We start from the raw sequence: 19,790 nt of genomic DNA, 5'->3' as shown, positions 1-19,790 counted from the left end.
CACTTTCTCTGGTCAGCTGAGTAGACTCACTTCCTCTGCCCTGCACCCCAGAGAGGCCGGGAGATGGAGGGCGGGGTCTCAGGAGGAGGGGTGGGGCATGGTCTGGATTCATGGAAGGTGAGGAGATGCAGGAGAAATGAAGGGGGGTATGGCCCTGGGGAATCAGCTGGAGGCAGGCAGGCATCAGTCTCTTCTGCTTTTGCTTAGGGACTAAGATTCAGGAATCCCTCTGGCCTTGGCACCTCCCCCTACCTTGTTCTAGACACCAGGGGCCAAAATTGAGAACCACATGATATCCTTGCAAAGGGATCGTTTATAGCACCTGGAAACAAGAATCTAAGAAGCAGCCTTTGGCCTTGTGCCTCTACACTAATCATCTATTACATCCCTATGGCAATTTCCAGGTTCAAAATGGGCCACCTCTATTATTGCATTTGACCCTCAGTGCCATCCCACGAGGCAATATTATTCCCCTTTCACAGATGAGAAAACTGAGTTTCCATTACATCTCTCGCCCACAGTCAGTGGCCTGGTGAAGCTGCACTGGTGCTTCAGCCTTTCCCCTTGCACAACGCTGCTGTCCCTACGGCCTCCCTTCAGTTCTCCATGGCAGATGGGGATCCAGGGCCCATAACTGGGGCAGGGGCATGGGGGTCCTCCAGGTTTCCCTTTTTCTTCCTTGAACCCCATCCAGCCTGCAGGTGGGGCTCTGGGGTTGCAGGTCCACCGACCTTAGTAACAAAGGCTCCTTGGGGGTGAGGGCTTCCATGCCTCCTGTGTTCACCCACCCTGGGACCCCTCGAAGAGGTGCTGGGACCCCTGACACCCACCCCCATTTTGTCCCAGGCTTCTCACCTCGCCCTCCCCAGAGCCGCAGCCCCATGACGCAGCCAGCCGCTGTTGCCCCATTGGCCCGCCCTAGTGCATTTGCCCTTATTTGGCCAGGCCAGCTCCAGGCTGGGTCTCCACCCCCGGCCCAGCCCCCGCAGGCCTGTCTCTCTCACTTCGTCTTTTTGAGGTTTGGCTCTGGGGCTCTGGGGCCCTGGCGGGCGTCACTTCAAACGCACTTTCTGGTTGAGTCACTTTTTAACGGCTCCAGTGCTGTGAGCTGCTGCTGCTGCTGGGTCCCTGGCCTTGGGGGCCAACCCTCCCCCATTTGACTGCTTAATAGGCTCTGAAGGAAAGGGCTGGGGAGGCCATCTGCTGCTGGAGAGACTCTGCGGGCCACCTGGCCACCCAGTTAGGCCCCTCTGCCCCCCAACCCACAAGCCTGGGCCAGAGGGTCCGCCCTGGGTCGCTCCCACTGCTTTTTCCAACGGGGTTGTGAGGGGAGAACAGGTCTTCACAGAAGACCCGTTCTTTGGGGACTTTGAATTGAGCTCCCTCTGGGGAACAGAAACGGGGTGCCCGATTTTCAGGAAGGTGAAACTTAACCTCGCTGAGTTTCCGGTTCCTCATCTCTGAGATGGGGATACCATCACTTACCTCACTGGGTCAGCATGACGATCAAGCGAGATTCAGATTGAGTGTGTTTCATCAAGTTCTCTAGCTGCCTGGGCTGCCTCCCTTCCCTCGGCCCCGCGTGCAGAACGTGGAGGTGAACGGGATGAATCCAAGCTGGTTCGCAGGGCAGTCCTCACTGAGCAGTCTCTTTCCAACTCTCACCACCTTTTCCAGCTGGTCCTGGGATGTGAGGAATCCTGTTGGGGGCAGGAGGCTGGCAGGAGGAAATAGATAGCTCTTTGCCCCTTGTTTCCAGACAAGATAAGGGGAGAATTCTACTAGAGCCATTCCTAGCCACCCTGCCTTCTCTGCATTTTGGGAGGTGTGCCCTCAAGCCAGCTGAGAAGATACCATGGCTGCCTGGGGGCTGGGCAGGATTTGGAACACAGATACTGCTGCTTCCTCCTGCGAGGTCTCTGGGCTCCTATGCTCTTGGGGACTTCCTAGAGCACAAACAAGTCTTTTGGTCAACTCCCTCCCCATTTTTATAGGTGAAGAAACAGACTGGGGTTTAGGGGCAGATTCAGTGACTGGCCCAGAATTGTACCATAAATATCACAGGGTGAGGATTAGACCCCTAGTTTCTTGACACTTAATTTTATCCTCTGCTTGGTGATCCTGATGTTGGGATAGGGAGTGGGGCTGATGAGGGATTGTAGTGGGTTCCAGGCAGAAAACCAGCTCTTGGACCCCCTCCCTGCCCCCGCCACACATACACACACAATTTATTTGCAGCAGTTGGAACTGGAGCAGGTGCAGCTATGCAAGTTAAACCCAGCACCTGTGTGTGGAGAGAGTCCAGAGGGAGCTTTCATCTCTCCACTTGTGTCCCCAGAAGATCCCAGAGGAGAAAGCTTCTGGTTTCACGGCCACTCCCACAGCAGTGGTCAGGGTAGCCTTCCTCACACCCACACCCCCTTTCCACCCAGCCCGTCCTGCCTTTTCCCAGATGTTGTGGAAAGAACCCAACTTGGCCCTAACTTGTTTTGTGACCTCAGGCTGCCTTCTGCCTCTCTCTGGGCTTGCAGCTCCGTTTCCTGACTCGGGACCAGTTGCTGCCTAACCTTGCTGCTTAAAAGTCCTTGGGTCTTATGATCCCAGGAGACCTGAGCCAGAACCCTGCCCCAGTGCAAAGTGACCTCCTAGTGTGGGCCACTGTGCATTGGAGCTGCCCCTTGCCAGACAGAGTAGAGCAGGAGAGTATGAAATTAAACCTAGGGGAGTCTGGGCCGAGCAGGCAGGGGCTGAGGGGCAGCCAGTTTGCCCGCCCTCCTTGCCTGGAGGCCCTTTAGCACTCCTTGTGCTCCCAAGGCTCTGAGATGAGACAGAGATCTTCTGAGGTGCTGAGATGATCTCTGTAGGGGACATGGGCTGTCTTAGGTTCTTAAGGCACTTGCCTCTCTTGGCACCTGCTTCCCTTGGCTGCCCCTCCAGGGAGATGGGGAAGGGTCTCAACATTTGGGACTATTGACTCCAATTTGCTTTAGCCCCATTTTGCAATGCTAGGGGCTCAGTTTCCCTCCTTTGTGGCCAGGCCTGTCCCCAACTGTAGCTTACTGGAGGGCGGGTCTGCTCTGCCTTCTGGACTTCCTGTTTGTGAGTGGTTAAGTCTGTGGCTTCTCTCTTGTTGGCTCTTTGTAAGGCAGGTTATCTGGGCTGCCATCTCCCACTGGCTGCTTGCCTGCCTGTGAGTGAGGGCCCCAGGCCCATGCAGATGGCAGGGAAGGGTTGGTTTTCTTTTCTGCCTTCATGTGCGGACAATGAGCTTGTGTCATTTCTTCCACCCTCTGGGCCTGCTCTCCTTACAGGCATTAGGCCTTCAAAAGACAATTTTCTCCCTGTTTCTCCTCCTTGCCCAGTCTCTCCTTCTAAACCCTCTTCCACCTGTACTCACATTCTCCAGGAAGCCTTCTCTGATGGGACTCCTGTGACTCTAAGGTTGCTACTGCAGCATCCAACATCCCAGCCCCTTGGGCCCTGGCAACCGCCACCTGGGATGGCCTTGTGCCTGTTGCCGTTACTATGTTAAATGTAGATGTGTGTGTCTACTTCACCCTCAGATTCAGTGCTCACTAGAAGTAGGAGCCAAGTGTCCCCATCAGACCTGAAGCTCTGCCCCTGCTTTGGGTACAAGACACTCACTTGCACTGACACACACACTCGTACACACTGCCTATCAGGCTGGGAGTGCCCAAGGACAGGTCCTGTGTCCTTTTCTCTGCCGGCTCACCTTTGCCTACCCACAGCCTCAGCTTGGCACACAGAGATGGTTGTCCCCCAGGTCGGTAAGGTGGGGGTGGCAGTGAGGGACCATGAGCCTGGAGCCCTCCAGGATTCCAAGCCCAGATCCCTCTATCCTGATGAAGGGCTGTTCCCACCTTGTTCCTGCCACCCCCGCCCCCTACTTCCTCTGAGCAAGAATCTGAATGTCAGAACCAGAGAGGGCCGTGGGGGACTTTTGACAGCAAGTCCAAGTGAGCCAAGGTTGCCCAGTGACAGCCTGCTTGAACCTGGATCGGCCGCCAAGGAGGCAGAGTTTGAAGTATCAACTTGAACTCCTCTCTCCACAAAGACATCAAGGGTTTGGTTTTTCTCATCCTGGGGAACTCAGGCAACAGGTGGCTTTGGAGGCAGGAGTGGGAGCCAGGCCACTCTCACAGAGGTACTTATGTTCTGAATCCGCCCCAGCTCCTTCCAGTCACCCTGTCAAGCACTGGCCCCAGATTCCCAGGTGACCCTCCCTGTGTCTCTTGGGGAGGACGCAGGTGTGTCCAGGAGTGTAGTTAGGCCTCCTCTAGGTGTGTGTACAGGACTGCGGGGTGTGTCGGCGACAGCGTGTCTGTGTCTGAATGTTTTGGGCTCTCTGGGCCGCTGTGTCTGCATGTGTGTTTCCATGCAGGCACTGGCTGCTCTTCCCTCAGGCACCTGCTGGTCAGTCACACAGGCGGGTGGTGGCAGCCTACGTCAGGCTTCGAGTCCAGCAGCCTTGTTCCAGTCACAGGTGGACGGCCCATTCCATGTATCCTAGCCATTCTCACAAAGTTTCTTATTGTCTCTGTATTCTTATTTCAGACTCTGCCCCTTCCCCTGTCCTTGATTTTGTCTCTGGCCCTGTACCATTTCTTCTGGTTTGAGGCCCAGCAGAGTCGGGAGTCATCGCTGGGCTGGGGAAAGTCCAGGTCCTCATTCCATCCTTCTTTAGCCCCAGCCTCGGGATGGGAACCAGCAGAGGGCCTAGACTCTCCAGAAACCCCCTGACCCCAGAAGCTCCGTTGACAGAGAAGCTGGGCCCTAAGCTCTCTTCTCAAAAAAAGAAAATAGATAAATAAAAATAAAAACTATTGGTGGTCTTTAGGCATTGAGGTTGTACAGAGAAAATCAGCCTCTGTTGTCACAAGGCAACAGGCAGCAGGGACACCTCACCCTGCTCAGGACAGGAGAAGGGCTAGATTGGAGACTGTTGGAGCCATGTGTGTCCCTTGGAACCTCAGCTCTGACTCGCCACAGGTCACATGCTGAGGGGTCTATGGCATAGCTGGGCCCAGAAGCCGGGCTCCTGGGTCCCATTCTGTGACTCTCTTTTGTGGGGACAGGACGCCTCTGAAGTGAGGGCTATGGAGGCATCATAAGCAGGAGTAGGAGGTAAGATGCTCTCAGGGGAGGAGCCCTGAAGAATGGGGGTCCAGGAACCCAGGTTACTGCACAACTTTGATATTCTTATCCTCTTATCGCCTGGGGCAGCCACTTCCCCTCCACCCAGGTCAGAGGCAGTGGTGGTCTCTTAAAGGAGTATCGCCCCATTTCTGGCCAGCTGGCCCTGCAAGGCAACCCTCCTCACCACTTTCTCGTTAGACTCAAGGGGGGGGAAGGCCCTGTTCCCCCTTTCTCTGTCCCATTTTAGGGACCTGGGAATGGGGCAACTTTCCAGGTTGAAGGACCCCCTTCCTGGAGGGAAGGATGTGGGGCCATCTCCCTTCCCACTGCCCCCATGCCAGTCCTCTTCTAGGCCCTGAATCTGACAGCTCCCTAAGGTCTGTGTGGGCCTAAACGGAGGACCCAGAGAAGAGGTCCATGGCCTTCTGGGAAGGCGTCACTGGGTGGTTTTCTCTCTACCGCTCCTACCTCCCCAAACCCATTCCTCTTGCTTCCAGAGCCAAGCCCATGGAGAGGCTTGGAGAACGCTGGGGGAAGATGGTATGGGCCGGGCTCAGCCCACGCTGTCCCCTGCCCACCCCCACACCCTACTCCCCTCCCCCAGCCAGGGGCCCTGGGCTGGGCAGCTTCCTGCCTTCCCCATGGGGAAATCGGGGGTGGCATGCAGGTGGGTGGGCCCCATGCCCACATCCGGTGGCCGCCAGAACCTTCCCTCGAGCCTCTTTCCCTCCACTCCTCCAAGCCCCCTTCTCTCCGCGTAGCACCTGTGCCCCGCCTTAGGACCTGATCCTCAGCCAGCTCTGCCCTGCCCTCTTGTCCCCACAGGTCCCAAAGAGAGCATGAACACCTAGCCTAGTGCCATCAGTCCACCGGGCCTGAGAGTGTCCCCCGCACTGTGCCCTGCAGGCTGAGGCTGCAGGAGGGGTGGCTTTGTGGGGTGCTGAGGACAACAGTCTCCATGGACGCCCTTCATGCATCAGCACCTCCATGGCCCTCGGGAGCACACGCAGAGGAGCCAAGGCCTGGCCTGAGTGTTGGGAAGGGAAGGGAGTTTTCTGGGCTGAGGTCAGCAGCGGTGGGGCTCAGAGAGAAGGTCCTTTTCTTGTGCTGGAATTCTGGACTCCCCGTTTTGGGCACTCACCGAGGGCCCTGTCGAGGAGCCCTGGTCTTCTGGGGTCACCCTCCATGCACTGAGTCAGTCCCAGGCTCTTGAGCCATCCCTTGGAGCTGGTGCCACGGGGGGAAGGGCAGCTGGGGCCGGAAGCCACCTGCCCAGGGCATGAGAGAGGGTCCCCAGCCCTCCCGCGGGCCCACCCCCCTCTGTTTCCTGTCAGTCTGTCCTCCCCAGGGAGGGAGGGAGGGAGGGCGCTCATCCCCTGTGGGCGGGGGCGGGGCGGGCTCTGAGACCGTTGGGCGCCCTGAGATCTGGCCCACGTGGCCTCGGGGTTATAAGCCCTGCCCTCCCTGAAGGGAACCCCACTTCGGAGCCTGGAGCACAGGGCGAGCTCTCCTCCGCCCTGCAGCCTCAGGTAAGGATCCGGACCTTCACTGCTGCCCCAACTGGGGCTCCTCAGCTCGGGGCCTCTAGGGGCTTGGGCTGCTGGTCTGGGTGGAGGCGCGTTGGGGGTGTCAAGGAGCTTGGGTGCAAGCCCCATGCGGGAAGCTCAGGGCAAAGCGCCTTGAAACCCTCTCTAGTGAAGGAAGGTAAAATGGCTCCTGGACCCCAGGCTGGGAAAGAGGTGTCCAAGGAGGAGGGCTGGAGAGTAAGGCGGGGATGGCAGAGGGTACGCAGAGGCTGAGAAGTGGGACCAGTGTCTCAAGGGGCGCCAGCCTCTTCCTCCGCCCAACATGGCCACCATTTTTGTTGGGATAGCCTTGGGCTCCTGCCAGGGGAACAGCAGGGCAGTGAGGGAGTCAGGACTTTGGGCTGGTGGGGAGGCGGAGAATCAAGGCTCTGGGGAGTCAGGACTTTGGGGCTGGTGGAGTGGCTGGGGACTGAGGCCCTGGGGGGTCAGGACCTTGGGCTGCTATGGAGGCTGGGACTGAGGCTCTGGGGGAGTCAGGACCTTGAGCTGGTGGGGAGGCTGGGAATTGAGGCCCTGGTGTGTTCAAGACCTTGGGCTGGTGGGGAGGCCAGGGCCTGAGGCCCTGGGGGGTCAGGACCCTGGGCTGTTGGGGAGGCTGGGGACTTAGGCCCTGGGGGGTCAGGATCTTGGGCTGGTGGGGAGGGTGAAAGGTGGGGACTGAGGCTCTGGGCAGTCAGGACCTCAGGGTTGGGGTGGACTGGAGACCAAGACCTTGGCAGGGGAGCTGTGGCTGCCTCGTTTGGACGCTGGAGGGTGGCTAGCGTGGCTGGAAGCGGCCAGCCAGGGGTTCACAGAACTGAAGGTGAGGCCTCCAGAGGCCCTAGTCTCTACCTGAGTGTCTCTGAAACTGGGGGGATGGGGTGGAGCCTTTAGGGGGAAGGGAAGAGGGAACTGAAGAGGAAGTGGGGGAGGGAGGTAGAGGAGGCAAGTCTGGCGCCATGCTGAGTCACCGCCCACAAGGCCCAGGGCGGGCCCTCGGGGGGCCCTGGCAGGGTTGGGGGGATCTTAGGAAGCCACAAGGAGGGCTGGGGGGCTCTTGGAGCAGGAGTCAGGAGGCCTGGGCAGCCTGAAGAGTACATGCCGACGGACAGACAGACAGTGCAGTCACCCATAAAGTAGAAAGCACTACTAACAGCACTGGAGGGTGTAGTGTTTCCTACTTTATGGATGAGTGTACTGTGGGCTTCGGAGATCACGCCACTGCTGCCGCCCGCTGCCCGCCACCATCTTCCTCGGCGCTCGGGGACCTCGTGTGACAGGTGAGCACCTTACGGCCCCTCCCTACCCTGCCCAGATGCCTGAAAGGCCTCCATGGCTTTCCTGCCCTTCCTGGTTCCGGACAGCTGGGGAAAGGCCACAGCAGCTCCTCTGCTGCCCTGCAGTCTTTGGGGGCGGGGAGGGCTGGACATGTGGAACCCTGATGCAGCCGCAGCCGCAAGGACGAGGAAGGGGTGGGAAGGGATGGTACGTGGAGGGGAATGGGTGGTGGGACCAGGGACCCAATGCTAATAAAGACTGGACTGTGCTTCTCTTTTGTCTGAGACTCTGTTGCTGGGGTGGGGAGCTGAATGCGGGCGGCAGGCACATGGACAGTATGGGCACACAGAAGGGCTGGGAGGGAGAACCTCTGTCGCTCCTCCAGAAGATACGGGTTTGGCCCTGCCTATGAGATCAGAAGAGGGCTCTGGGCCTGGCCAGGCCACAGCCGGAGGAGAGAAGGGCCTGGGCCATCTGCAGAAAGGGGCAGGGATGTAAGGCATCCTCTCACCTTCTACCCTAGCTCTGGCCCTATCCTGCCCCCCTACACACCCAAACTGAAAGCTGCCTACATCCAGTTTTAATCTAAGAAAGTCTAGGGGGTCCTAGGTCATATAAAAATTGGGCAAAATCCACTGTGGCACATACACAGCATCTTAGACAAGGGCACAGACACTCATATACAAAGCACACACTGAGATGCAAATGCATTTACACACAGAGGCCCCATTCAGTGTGCCAGTAACACACACACACACATGTGACATGACTGGCATGACACACACAGGGATTACACACACCCAGGGCACATACATATTCAGTAGTACACACATCCAATGATAGAAACATAGGGCGTGTCTTACACATAGAAGAGCACACACATACAGTGACATTTGCATAATAAACACGGTGGCTCCATACACATACATAGATAGAGACATGTTCATATATCATGATAAATATAGAATACATAGATACATGGTGATATATATATATAAATCAAACCATGTCATTATGCATATTTACATGACGATATGAGCATGTCATATATTGTGTAATCAATTACTATATTGTGCCATATAGTAGCATCCATATCTATATATATCATGATGTGTTGTAATTTATAAACTCATGCAATGATAGCCTCCCATGCACATAACAGCACACACATAGACACAGTGGCAAACAAACATAGATGCAATGACACAGAAACATACATACAGATACACCCAATGTGTTTTTGTTACGTTTTATTATGTGACTCATAGACACATAATAGCACACACATATATACACACAATGGCCCCTTCACATATACAGAAATAGATAATGTCTATTCTATAGATGCATACTATACACACGCATGCACATAATGGCATGCATATATACTCTGACCTAAACAGCAACACATCATGCAGTGGCGTGCGTGTTGACCTACACACTGCTTTAGGGAAGTGAAGATGTCCACTCCTCCCCATGCACCCCCTACCTCCAGTTCCATTGGCTCTTGCCTGGGTGGAGCCCACAGTCAGGGGCTCTAGGGTTCAGTATCACCGCTGCTATTCTGTGGGGGTGCCACACGAGGGCCCCCGACCTTGGCTGAAACTGGCTTGCCTAATGAGTCCCGGGTTCAGAGGGGAGAGGGGCTGCCTCTCGGGGCTTCTCCCACCACCCCTGGCTCTGGGGACTCTGTCTAGACCCCTGCCACTGCATATAGACTGACTCCTGGCTGAGGGGATTCTCACGTCCTTGTCCCCCACATTATTTAGCAACAAGATCTAAGGCTAGACAGAAGATGAACTTCCAGGCAATTCGGGACAAAGCCAACCCAACAGGCCATGTGGGCTTCCCTGGTGGCCTGGGACAGCCAGGTTGCCCCCCAAGTGCAATCTGCCAGGAGGAAGCAGAAGGAATTCTCCGTCTATTTCTACCTGTCTCTTTGCTTGTCTTCCTGGTTTCTTTCTCTTGGTTTCTGTCTCTCTCTTTGTTTCATCTCAAGTCCCATCTTTTCTAGTTCTGCCCTTCTCTGTGGCTGGATCTCTGTCATACCCTCCCCCGTTCTGTCTCTATCAGTCTCACCCGATGTAGGGAGGACCATCTGCACCCCGCTCGCCTCTGTACTCCGGAAGGTGTGAGAATGTGTGAAGATGAGGGTGGGAGGCCACATGTGGGAGCCCTGGGCTGACATGCCGTGAGAAACCTGCTCTTCCTTCTGTCCCCGACCCTGTCAGCCGGTTCAGCCCACCAGTCCAGCGCCATCACCATGGAAACCAGCAGCCGACTTCCTATTGGTGGGTGGGAGGGGAGGAGGAGGAGGAGGGGAGGGCTGGCTCTTCCCGGCTCACCCCCCCACCCAATTCTGAGGCTCAGCCCTCCTCGGAGCCCACCATCTCGAGGCTCCTGGACTGTAAGGGACCCCTGCAGTCCCCAGAGCAGAGGCCAGCAGGGGCTGAGACTATGAGGCAAGCAGCCCATCGACCCAGGCCTCCTTAGGACCAGCCCAGCCACCCAGCAAGCGAAAGAGCAGCAGCAGAGAGCAGAGCCGGAGATAAAGGACCACAGCGGACCACTGGGGATCACCCCCAGCAGCTCCTGAAGCCCCTGGCCGGGCTGAGGGGTTGCGACGGACGGCCAGACCCACAGACACTGACAGACACACAACGACACCGATGCACACAGCTGCACGACACTGACACACTCAGATACAACCAGGGACAGCATCACATACTGCCACAGCCCTGCAATACAGACACCCACACACACACACAGAAACAACTGGCAACTCTGAAATGGGCAGACAGTGACACACAGCACCACCCCCCTCAACACACAGAAGTGGGGGCACCCATCTTCCCAACACATGAGACAGCATTGACCTGCACGGACAGACCTGGAGACACACACACGCACCCTCACCCAGGCGCAGCTGTCGGTGGCCTCTGCACATCCTCCCCACCCCCACAGGGACACCCTCGGTCCTCCACATACTCGCGCACACACACAGCTACCAGCAAACATAGCTCACATACCCCTGGCTCCAGCTCCAGCAGCCCTGGCGCCTTCTGCAGCCTCCTTTGTGGGTGGGGAAGAGTTCAGCCAACCTTGGATGGAGCATCGGTGAAGCAAGAGCTCAGAGGGGAGAGGGGCTGGCCTGGCATGACCCTCGCCAGTCCCCCCACCTGGCTGGGTGATGTCCCCCGGCCCGGGTTCTGGGGCCCCTTGGCAGTACCATGGAGCAACTGACAACCCTCCCACGGCCTGGGGACCCTGGAGCCATGGAGCCATGGGCACTGCCCACCTGGCATAGCTGGACTCCAGGTCGAGGGGGTGAACCTAGCAGTGCAGCCCCAAGCGTCGCTGATACTCCTCCGGCAGCTCTGCAGCTTCAAGAACTGAGGTCTGAGGAGAGTTCCAAGCCCAAAGGAGACGGGAGCTCCAGGCCCGTGGGGGGAACTGACCCTGAAGGAGCAGAGGCTTGTCTGCCCAGCCTGGGCCAGCAAGCATCCAGCTCTGGACCCGCCTGCCAGAGGCCAGAGGATGAGGAAGTGGAGGCTTTCCCGAAGGTAAGGGATCTGTGGAGGGCTGGGGTCTGCAAGGTGGGGGTCTCTCACCATGTCCTCCAGCCTGGCCAGGAGGTGAGGCGAGGTATGCATCCCCAATGCCCACCTGTCCTCTCTTGGCCTGTCTGTGGGTCCATCTCTGTGGTTATCTGTCCTCTCTTCATCGAGCAGAAATCTGAGGGGCTCCATTTCTTTCGTCATTTGTCTGTCCTTCTGACCCTCTTTGCCTGTCTGTCTAGATCTGGCCCTGCCGCTGCCCCGTCCCTCTCTGTGACTCCCCCTGACAGTGTGTCTGTCTGTGTCTCTTCTTCCATGAGTCTGTCTGTCCTTAGGGGCTGGGGGATACAGGGGGAGTGTGGAGGTGCACAGAGAATCAGTGCAGAGGAAGTAGATTGAGGGGAGGGGGCTTGGTGCTGGGCTGAGCCAGGGTTGGGGTGGGTGTGAGCAGGCTCCTGTAGAAGAGGGAAGGAACAGGACTTTGGGGGAGGGCAGGGGAGTCTGGAGGGATGGGAGTGGGAGCTCGAGCTGGCATGTCCCTGGAGGAGAAGATGGGTAGGAATGGGAAGGATCAGGGAGGAGCAGGAGGGTGCCAGGTTTGGGGGCGCCTATGTGGACAGGGAGGACTGGACAGTTCCTTCTCCTAGGCCTCCTCTGCTCCTCTCTGAAGGCCTGGGACATAGGGGAAACCGTTTCATCTCCATGTCTCCTTGGACCATGGATGGGGGATGCTTCCACAGGGAAGGCTCTGGCTGGGTGACGTGGGTTTCTGAGGTGCTGTCCTCGGTCCTTTCCCATGCCAGGCCAAGCTGAATATGAGCTTTGGGGACAGGCCCAATCTGGAGCTGCTGAGGGCCCTGGGGGAGCTGCGGCAGCGCTGTGCCATCCTTAAGGAGGAAAACCAGATGCTGGTGAGGCTTGGAGACTGGGGTGCTGCGTTCTGGCTGGAGCCAGGCCCTCTGCCTCAGTGCCCTCCTCACCCCATGAACATCTCTCCAAGTGGGGGCTCAATGGAGGTGACAAAATCCTGAGACCCAGAGAGGGTGAACCCCTGCCTAGAGTTGCCAAGGACCCCACTGTGAGCCTAGGGCTCTAGCCCAAGACTTGGGCTGTTAGGACTGGGTCTGTGGGGTGCTCCCTACATGCCCCAATTCTGCCTGACCCCTTGTCAGAGGAAGAGCAGCTTCCCTGAGACAGAAGAGAAGGTGCGGAGGCTGAAGAGGAAGAACGCCGAGCTGGCGGTCATTGCCAAGCGCCTGGAGGAGAGGGCCCGAAAGCTGCAGGAAACGAACCTGAGGGTGGTGAGGAAAGGAGGCTGCTGGGCGGAGGCTGGGTGACCAAGGAAGAGGGGAGCCAGGGCTGGGCCTGAGGGCTGTCTGAAGCTTGGGAGTCACAGTCTCAGCACCTAGGAAAGCAAGAATCTAGGGGCTAAGGTGCAGGAAGGGCAGAGGCTGGCCAGGCAAGGAGGCCAAAGGTTTCTGGAGCTGCAGGGGGCAGAGAAGAGCTGGATGGGGAGGTTCCTGAGCAGGCAGGGAGCAGGATTCTGGATTACCACGTGCTGGTGCTGGCGGCAGCCTTCTGCTGAGCTCATCTCAGGGTATAGAGCTGGAGTGGGGGCAGGGATGAGACCCATCACAGTGGCAGCCCCAAATTAGCAGCATCCTTTGATCCTAAACTCAGATGTAGAGTTAATCCTTTCCAACTGCTGGGATGGGGTAGAGTGAGGCTGCTGTTTTTCTGAGACCCCAGTCAAGGTGGAAGCAGGTGGCTACCCCCCTAGGTTTTCATGCTAACTTCTCCTTTGGGAGGAGATGAGGAGTGGGAGAAGTGCCCCAGCCCTCAGGTGACCATTGGCCTTACCCCTCCTCTGGCTAGGTGAGTGCCCCCTTGCCCCGGCCGGGGACCAGCTTGGAGTTGTGTCGGAAGGCCCTAGCCCGCCAGCGAGCCCGGGACCTCAGTGAGACAGCCAGTGCACTGCTGGCCAAGGACAAGCAGATTGCTGCCTTGCAGCGGGAGTGCAGGGAGCTGCAGGCCAGGCTCACTCTGGTGGGCAAGGTGCGAGGAGGCCCTGGTCACCTCTTCCAGCTCAGCCCTGCACAGGGCCATCTGCCTGTTGTGGGATGCAGACAAGATGTTAATGAGACGCAAATGAAAGGGAGGGTGGAGGTTGCTGGGAGTAGGTTCCCCTGGCAACGGCCCAGGTGGGAGAGGGGAGAAGGGGGTGGAGCCACGAGTCCCAGACCTGGGCATTTCTGTGCTCCAGGCTTGAGGCTGTTTGCCGGTGGGTCTGGCTGTATGCATCCACATATCCCCTGTGTGAAGGGATGTTCACAAGGTATTTAGCACAGTGCTGGGCACATTGAGAGCACCCAAGAAATAAGTTACTGAGAATGACCGCATAGAGGCTCGCGGGAGCATGTGGCCACATACGCATGCACATGTAACCAGGCATGTACCCATGGGAGGGTGTGCACAGTCCCGCGCATCGGAGCCCCTCCAGCAAGGCGAAGGGCTCTGCAGGGGATGGCATGGGGCGGGCAAGGGTTAGGCCTGAGTCCCCTCCCTGTCCCTGTCCCCCAACCTCAGGAGGGTCCCCAGTGGCTCCACGTGCGGGACTTTGATCGGCTGCTGCGCGAGTCCCAGCGGGAGGTGCTGCGGCTGCAGAGGCAGATCGCGCTGCGCAACCAGCGGGAGACGCCCCCGCTCCCGCCGTCCTGGCCCCCGGGCCCTGCTCTCCAGGCCAGAGCAGGGGCGCCTGCTCCCGGGGCCCCGGGAGAGGTGAGCGCCGGCGCAAGGGCAGGTGTGTGGGTGCGTGCAGATGGGTGGGGGGAACGACCACCGGTATCTCCCCTGCACCGTGCTCAGAACCCCAAGGACTCAGTGGTGGTGTGCGCACTCCCAGGGGCTGGGGAGCTTTCCCGTCCTGGGCAGGGTCCACCTCCAAGTCTCCCGTGCTCGTACCTGCGCCGTGCCCTCCCCTGGGGGCTCCAGGGTTCCGCCCTCCATAGGCCTGCGCCCAGCGGGGCCTGGCCGGCCGCCCCTGCCGCGCTGCCAGTGGTACGGCCCGGCCGCAAATCCCTGGTTGCCCTGGCAGCCGCCCGGGGCCCAGCCCGCGCCGCCTCCTCCCGCCGCCGCCGTAGAGCGGGGACGCCCCCGTCAGCGCCCGCCTGGCTGGCCAGGCCTGGCCCCAGCTACCCGGGGGCGGCGGTGCGTCCGCCCCGGCTCCAGGTACAGGCAACCCTCACTGAGCGGGGGGCTTAGGCAGCCCCTGTCTTGAGGGCCAGGGACCCGCTCAGGACCCCCAGAACTTAGGGGTCTGGCTTCTCTCCATCATCCTAGGTAGGCAGCAAGTAGGTCCTCCTCCTTCTGGGAAGAGGGCTGGGAGGAGAGACCAGGTAGTGATCTGATAGTGACCAAGACCTCCGGGTGGGGGGAGGCTTCTTGCTCAGATTTTGTCTCCCTGGCTGGCCCTGGAAGGGAGATGCACCTCCCATCAGGACCTGTCCTCCCCGAAAGTTTGCACGGATAATCGGAAGGTGTGGTAGGGTGGGCTTGGGGGAAGCCAGGAGAAGGGTCTGGCTGGACTTGCGCTGCTCTAGGCCAAGCCCAGATTTGGATGATACGGAACCCCTATCTTGGGGAACACCACATCCCCGGGGGCCCAGGCAGCCTCCTAGTTCTCTGCCAGTCGCTGAAGGACACCCAGGACAGTTATTGAGTGCAGAGCAGGGCTGCTGCTGGAAGCTAAAAAGGGAAAGCTTTGGCCTGGATAAAGGACCCATCTCCCAGGGCACACGTGGGTCCCAGGATCTCAAAGCACTTATGGCTCCAGGACACAGGGGTGCAGCCTTTGTACTTACACATCAGCTGGAGACAATGGGAGGTGGGTGGGCAGACAGTACCCCTCTTTGCTCTTGCTAGGCAGGGATCTCTTGCTGGCTGAATGATGGGGTGGGAACCTGCTCTGGGCAGGCTGGGCTGGGGCAGGCTGCCCTGGGGCCCTGTTCTCAGGTGCCAGCCCCTTGCCCCTGGGCATTTCCAGGCCACGCCCCAGGAGGATGCGGACAACCTACCCGTGATTCTAGGGGAGCCAGAGAAAGAGCAGAGGGTGCAGCAGCTGGTAAGTCCTAGGTCAAGGGCTGGAGGCAGCCTGCTGTGGGCAGATGCACCTTCCCTCATGAGGAGCACTTGGTTCTGACCCCACAGGAATCGGAGCTCAGCAAGAAGCGGAAGAAATGCGAGAGCCTGGAGCAGGAAGCCCGGAAAAAGCAGAGGCGATGTGAGGAGCTGGTGAGCTCTTGAGGGCAACCCAGAGGCCAGCTCCTCCCTTCGCCCCGGCCAGCCAGGTGGTGGGCTCCCTCTCAGCTCTGCTCCCACCCCTGCTGCCCTCAAGAACACGTTTTCCCTCCTGCTCCTTTCCTTTCCTGGCTGGTGCAGGTTCCAGCAGGGGAGGAAGGCCTTGCCTGGGAGGAGGGCAGGGTCCTCTGTGTGGGGAGAGGGGGAATGTGGGTGCTGGGCTCCCTCCTGAGAGCTCCTCCGCCCGCTCAGGAACTGCAGCTGAGACAAGCGCAGAATGAGAATGCCCGCCTGGTGGAGGAGAACTCCCGGCTCAGTGGGAGAGCCACAGAGAAGGAGCAGGTACCACTTCCGCCCAGGTGCTGTGGAGACCTGTGCTCCCACCACGGCCCCGGTCCCCAGCCAAGGGGCTTTCTCCTCCACCCCTGAGCAGGGGTAGGGGACTGTTCCCCCTGTGAGGGTGCTGGTGGGTCAAGGCTCACCCACCCAACTCCCTGCCACTGCCCCCTCGCCAGGTGGAGTGGGAGAATGCGGAGCTGAGGGGCCAGCTCCTGGGGGTGACACAGGAGAGGGACTCAGCCCTTCGCAAGAGCCAGGGCCTGCAGAGCAAGCTGGAGAGCCTGGAGCAAGTGCTGAAGGTGAGGAGATGGTGCAGGTGGGAGAGGGTGCTGGGCCCTGGCATGGGGAGCAAGTGGGACAGCAGAATATTCTTAGTGAGGGGCACTAGCTCTGAGGCCTGGGCCTGGAGCTGCTCCAGGCTCAGTTTCCTTTGTAATAGAGGAATCTGGAGCAAATGGTGTTTGAGGCTTCCTCATCTTAGATCTTCTCTAGAAATGGCCAAGTAGGGGCTCTGGCCTTGACTCAGATCTTGTGTTTCAGCACATGCGGGAGGTGGCCCAGCGGCGGCAGCAGCTGGAGGTGGAGCATGAACAGGCTCGGCTCAGCCTACGGGAGAAGCAGGAGGAGGTCCGGAGACTGCAGCAGGTGGGGCGGCAGTGAGGGAAGCTGGCAGGCTGCTGGACACCAGCTTTGCCACTCACTCATTCCACAAGCATTTACTGTGTGCCCGGCACTGTGCTAGGCGTCGGGGAGACTGTGGGGAACAAAGACCAGGTCCCTGAGCAGTCAGCAAATTAGCATCCATGAGTGAGCTGATTTCAGACACTGATGAGCAAAGTGGTGGAGAAGAACAGGGTGATGTGACAAAGTGACTGGGATGGGGTGAGGAGCCACTTTAGAGGTCATCAGGGAAGGCCTCCCTGAGGAGGTGACAATTGACCTTGCCAGCCAGGAGGTGTAGACATGCACATGCTCTGTGGCAGGGAAGAGCTGAAGAAGCCTGAGACCAATGTGGCTAGAATACAGCAAGGGATGGGCAGCGTGGTGGGAGTAGACAAGAACCCGATCCTGTCGGGCCTTAACGGCCATGGGAAGAGTTTGGGTATTTTGCTCTGTGAGTAGATAGAAGCTCCTGAAAGATCCTAAGTGGGGGAGTGACATGATCTGAGTCATAATTTTACAGGATCACATGGCTGGTATTATGGAGGGTGGACTGTGGGAGCAGGCGTGGAGCAGGGCCTGGGCGGTGGCCTGGGAGGGAGATGGTGGCTGTCTGGACAGAGATGCATGCAGTGGAAGGGGAGACAAGTGCCTGGGTTTGAGTTATGTTTTAGAGATAGAACTGACAAGGTTCTGGCCGGGCATGGTGGCTCATGCCTGTCATCCCAGCACTTTGGGAGGCCAAGGTGGGTGGATCACTTGAGGTCAGGAGTTCGAGGCCAGCCTGGCCAATATGGTGAATCCCCGTCTCTACCAAAAATACAAAAATTAACCTGACATGGTGGTGGGCCCCTGTAGTCCCAGCTACTCAGGAGGCTGAGGCAGGAGAATTGTTTGAACCCGGGAGGCAGAGCTTGCAGTGAGCTGAGATCGTACCATTGCACTCCAGCCTGGGCGACAGAGCGAGACTCCATCTCAAAAAAAAAAAAAAGAATTGACAAGGATCCCCGTGGGATTCCAGTTGAATCCCTTCTCTGACAGCCATTTGCTGTATAAACCTTGGTGGAGGGTGGGGCTCTTCATACTCCGTGAGGTGAAGGATGAAGGGGCAGCAGATCTGAGAGGTAGGTCATCCCGAGTGCTGAGTTCCATTTGGGCCATGTCTGAGCTGCGTGTTAAACATTCAAGGGGAGCTGTCCACAGGCACTTGGATACATGAGTCTGGGGTTATGGGTAAGTTGGTCTTGGAGATATTTGGAGCCACCAGTGTGTTTAGTTGTATGAGTAGATGGGAGCCCTAGAAAGAGAGTAGACAATATAAACTGGGCCCAGCACTGGGTCCGGGGTAACCCTAACATTCAAAATGGGGGACAGGGAGCAGGCAAAAGAGGCTGAGAAGGAGCATCCAGAGAGGTAGGGGGGAAACTGGGAGGATGGTTGCTCAGGAAAGAGGGGAGCTGACTCAGCCACGCTTCTCCTGGACCCCTTTGCCTTCTGGTCTAAGGTATGGTTCAGGGTGGGTGTTCAGGAGGGAGAAACCCTTCGGCCTCCCCCTTCCCTATCCCTCTTCCCTCTCTCCCTACCCTTTTCTTTCTCCCGGCTTCTTCCTCCCCTGCCTCTGTCCTTTCTACCCTTCCTCCCTCGCACCCCTCTCTACTCCACCCCATTCCTTCTCCTTCCCTCCAGTATTTTGGTTCCCCCCACCTGTAGGCCCAGGCGGAAGCCCAGAGGGAACATGAAGGAGCCGTGCAGCTGCTGGAGGTAGGGCGCCTGGAAGTGGCCCCCAGTTCCACCATCTTGGGAGGAAGGCGGGGGACCTCCAGATAGAGCTGAAATGGACTATGGCGGTGGGGAGAGGGGTTGCAGGAGGGGCCCTTAAATGCTCCAGGACCTGGGGGAGTCCCCTCCACCACTGGCCTATTTCTCAGGGTGGGCACGGCTGGGCAGGGGGCTCCCAAGTCTGGTGGCAGCAGTCTCCCATTGCTGCCACCCCCAGAGGCTGCCTTCACCCTGAGATATCCTTCCATTTAGGAACTGCTAGTCAGTTCAGGGAGCTGACTGGATGATATCCACTTAGGCCCCCTTCTCCGCCTCCCTCTCTGGGTTAGCAACCCACAGCGCTCAGGGTTCTAACCTGTTCTCTGCTTCCTTTCCTGCAACAGTCTACCTTGGATTCCATGCAGGTAGCGCCTCGTTCTCCACTTCCCCACACCTCTCTAGGCTGGCTGAGTTGCATCTCCTCCCTCAGGGCCCAGGCAGTCCCCCTCTCTCATCCAGCAGAGGGGGTGTCACTGGGAGCAGGCATGAGAATCCATAGGGGGTGGAGTTCCCACAGGACACGTGCGGCTGTCCCCTTGTCCCAGGCCTGCCGCCGTGTCTGTCAGACACTGGGCCTCCCCTCTCTAGCCACCCTGATCATGAGGAAGTTCATCACCAGTCTAACTTAGGAGCCTCGCCATAGTGGCCGGAGAGAGCCCCTGCTATTGGGACTCTCCTCAGACCTGAGAAAACTTCCCGGGCATTGGCCCATTCCCATCACAAAGACATCCCTGGCTCCCCTGTGGAATTTCCTGCCCACCTCTCTCAGGGAACGGGTTTGAGTTGCTGATTGTGGGAGGGTGATGAGCAGTGGAGCTGAGAAAACTCCTGCGGTGATGGTGGTGATGATGGGGTGGGAATGATCCCTGTTGGCCTAGAAAGCAGCCAGAGGCAGAAGTGCCATCGCCTAGGGCCTGAGGGTTGGTGAGTGTGTGGCAGGCCCCGGCCTTGGCTCTGGAGGGGGCTGGGGTGAAGATGTCCCAGGACACAGCCCAGGACTTCACCCTCCGCTCTGATGCATTAAGGACAGTGGGGTGGCCAAGGCAAGGCTGGTGCCCAGGCCTGGGGCTGGGTGGATGGATATGACCTGAAACCCAGTGTAGGGCTGTGTACAGATGGC

At 58.4% G+C, this 19,790-nt stretch overlaps 1 protein-coding gene, 2 long non-coding RNA genes and 1 other non-coding gene across 19 annotated transcripts in view; 2 read left to right on the top strand and 2 right to left on the bottom strand.

The window, feature by feature from the left end:
* Nucleotides 1-1,628: 1,628 nt before the first annotated feature.
* Nucleotides 1,629-11,384, bottom strand: LOC134807018 (uncharacterized). Its single transcript, XR_010153026.1, has 3 exons — nt 11,299-11,384; nt 11,030-11,101; nt 1,629-1,717 (listed from the first exon to the last, which is right to left on the bottom strand). It is a non-coding gene; the product is annotated as an uncharacterized LOC134807018 (long non-coding RNA).
* Nucleotides 7,838-7,923, top strand: MIR142 (microRNA mir-142). Its single transcript, NR_035676.1, has one exon. It is a non-coding gene; the product is annotated as a microRNA mir-142 (primary transcript).
* Nucleotides 10,132-19,790, top strand: part of TSPOAP1 (TSPO associated protein 1) — a 27,671-nt gene continuing 18,012 nt past the window's right edge. For 9 of the 16 annotated variants that reach the window (XM_054670495.2, XM_016932646.4, XM_063799032.1 and 6 more), the window contains exons 1-12: nt 11,123-11,563; nt 12,361-12,468; nt 12,730-12,858; nt 13,433-13,612; nt 14,144-14,335; nt 15,600-15,677; nt 15,764-15,847; nt 16,106-16,195; nt 16,369-16,491; nt 16,733-16,837; nt 18,563-18,613; nt 19,015-19,035. In XM_054670495.2, the coding sequence (XP_054526470.1) occupies nt 11,231-11,563; nt 12,361-12,468; nt 12,730-12,858; nt 13,433-13,612; nt 14,144-14,335; nt 15,600-15,677; nt 15,764-15,847; nt 16,106-16,195; nt 16,369-16,491; nt 16,733-16,837; nt 18,563-18,613; nt 19,015-19,035 (1,494 nt within the window). In that variant the 5' untranslated portion in view covers nt 11,123-11,230. Of the gene's footprint in view, nt 11,564-12,360; nt 12,469-12,729; nt 12,859-13,432; nt 13,613-14,143; nt 14,336-14,387; nt 14,786-15,599; nt 15,678-15,763; nt 15,848-16,105; nt 16,196-16,368; nt 16,492-16,732; nt 16,838-18,562; nt 18,614-19,014; nt 19,036-19,790 lie in introns of those variants that run through there. The other 7 variants (XM_016932641.4, XM_016932640.4, XM_016932635.4 and 4 more) reach the window with 6 other exon arrangements.
* LOC104002944 (uncharacterized) lies at nt 13,585-14,604 on the bottom strand. Its single transcript, XR_010153027.1, has 3 exons — nt 14,519-14,604; nt 13,800-13,869; nt 13,585-13,667 (listed from the first exon to the last, which is right to left on the bottom strand). It is a non-coding gene; the product is annotated as an uncharacterized LOC104002944 (long non-coding RNA).

The sequence above is a fragment of the Pan troglodytes genome, chromosome 19 (assembly GCF_028858775.2).
Source record: "Pan troglodytes isolate AG18354 chromosome 19, NHGRI_mPanTro3-v2.0_pri, whole genome shotgun sequence".
NCBI lineage: Eukaryota > Metazoa > Chordata > Mammalia > Primates > Hominidae > Pan > Pan troglodytes.
This window is presented reverse-complemented; position numbering and strand designations above follow the sequence as displayed.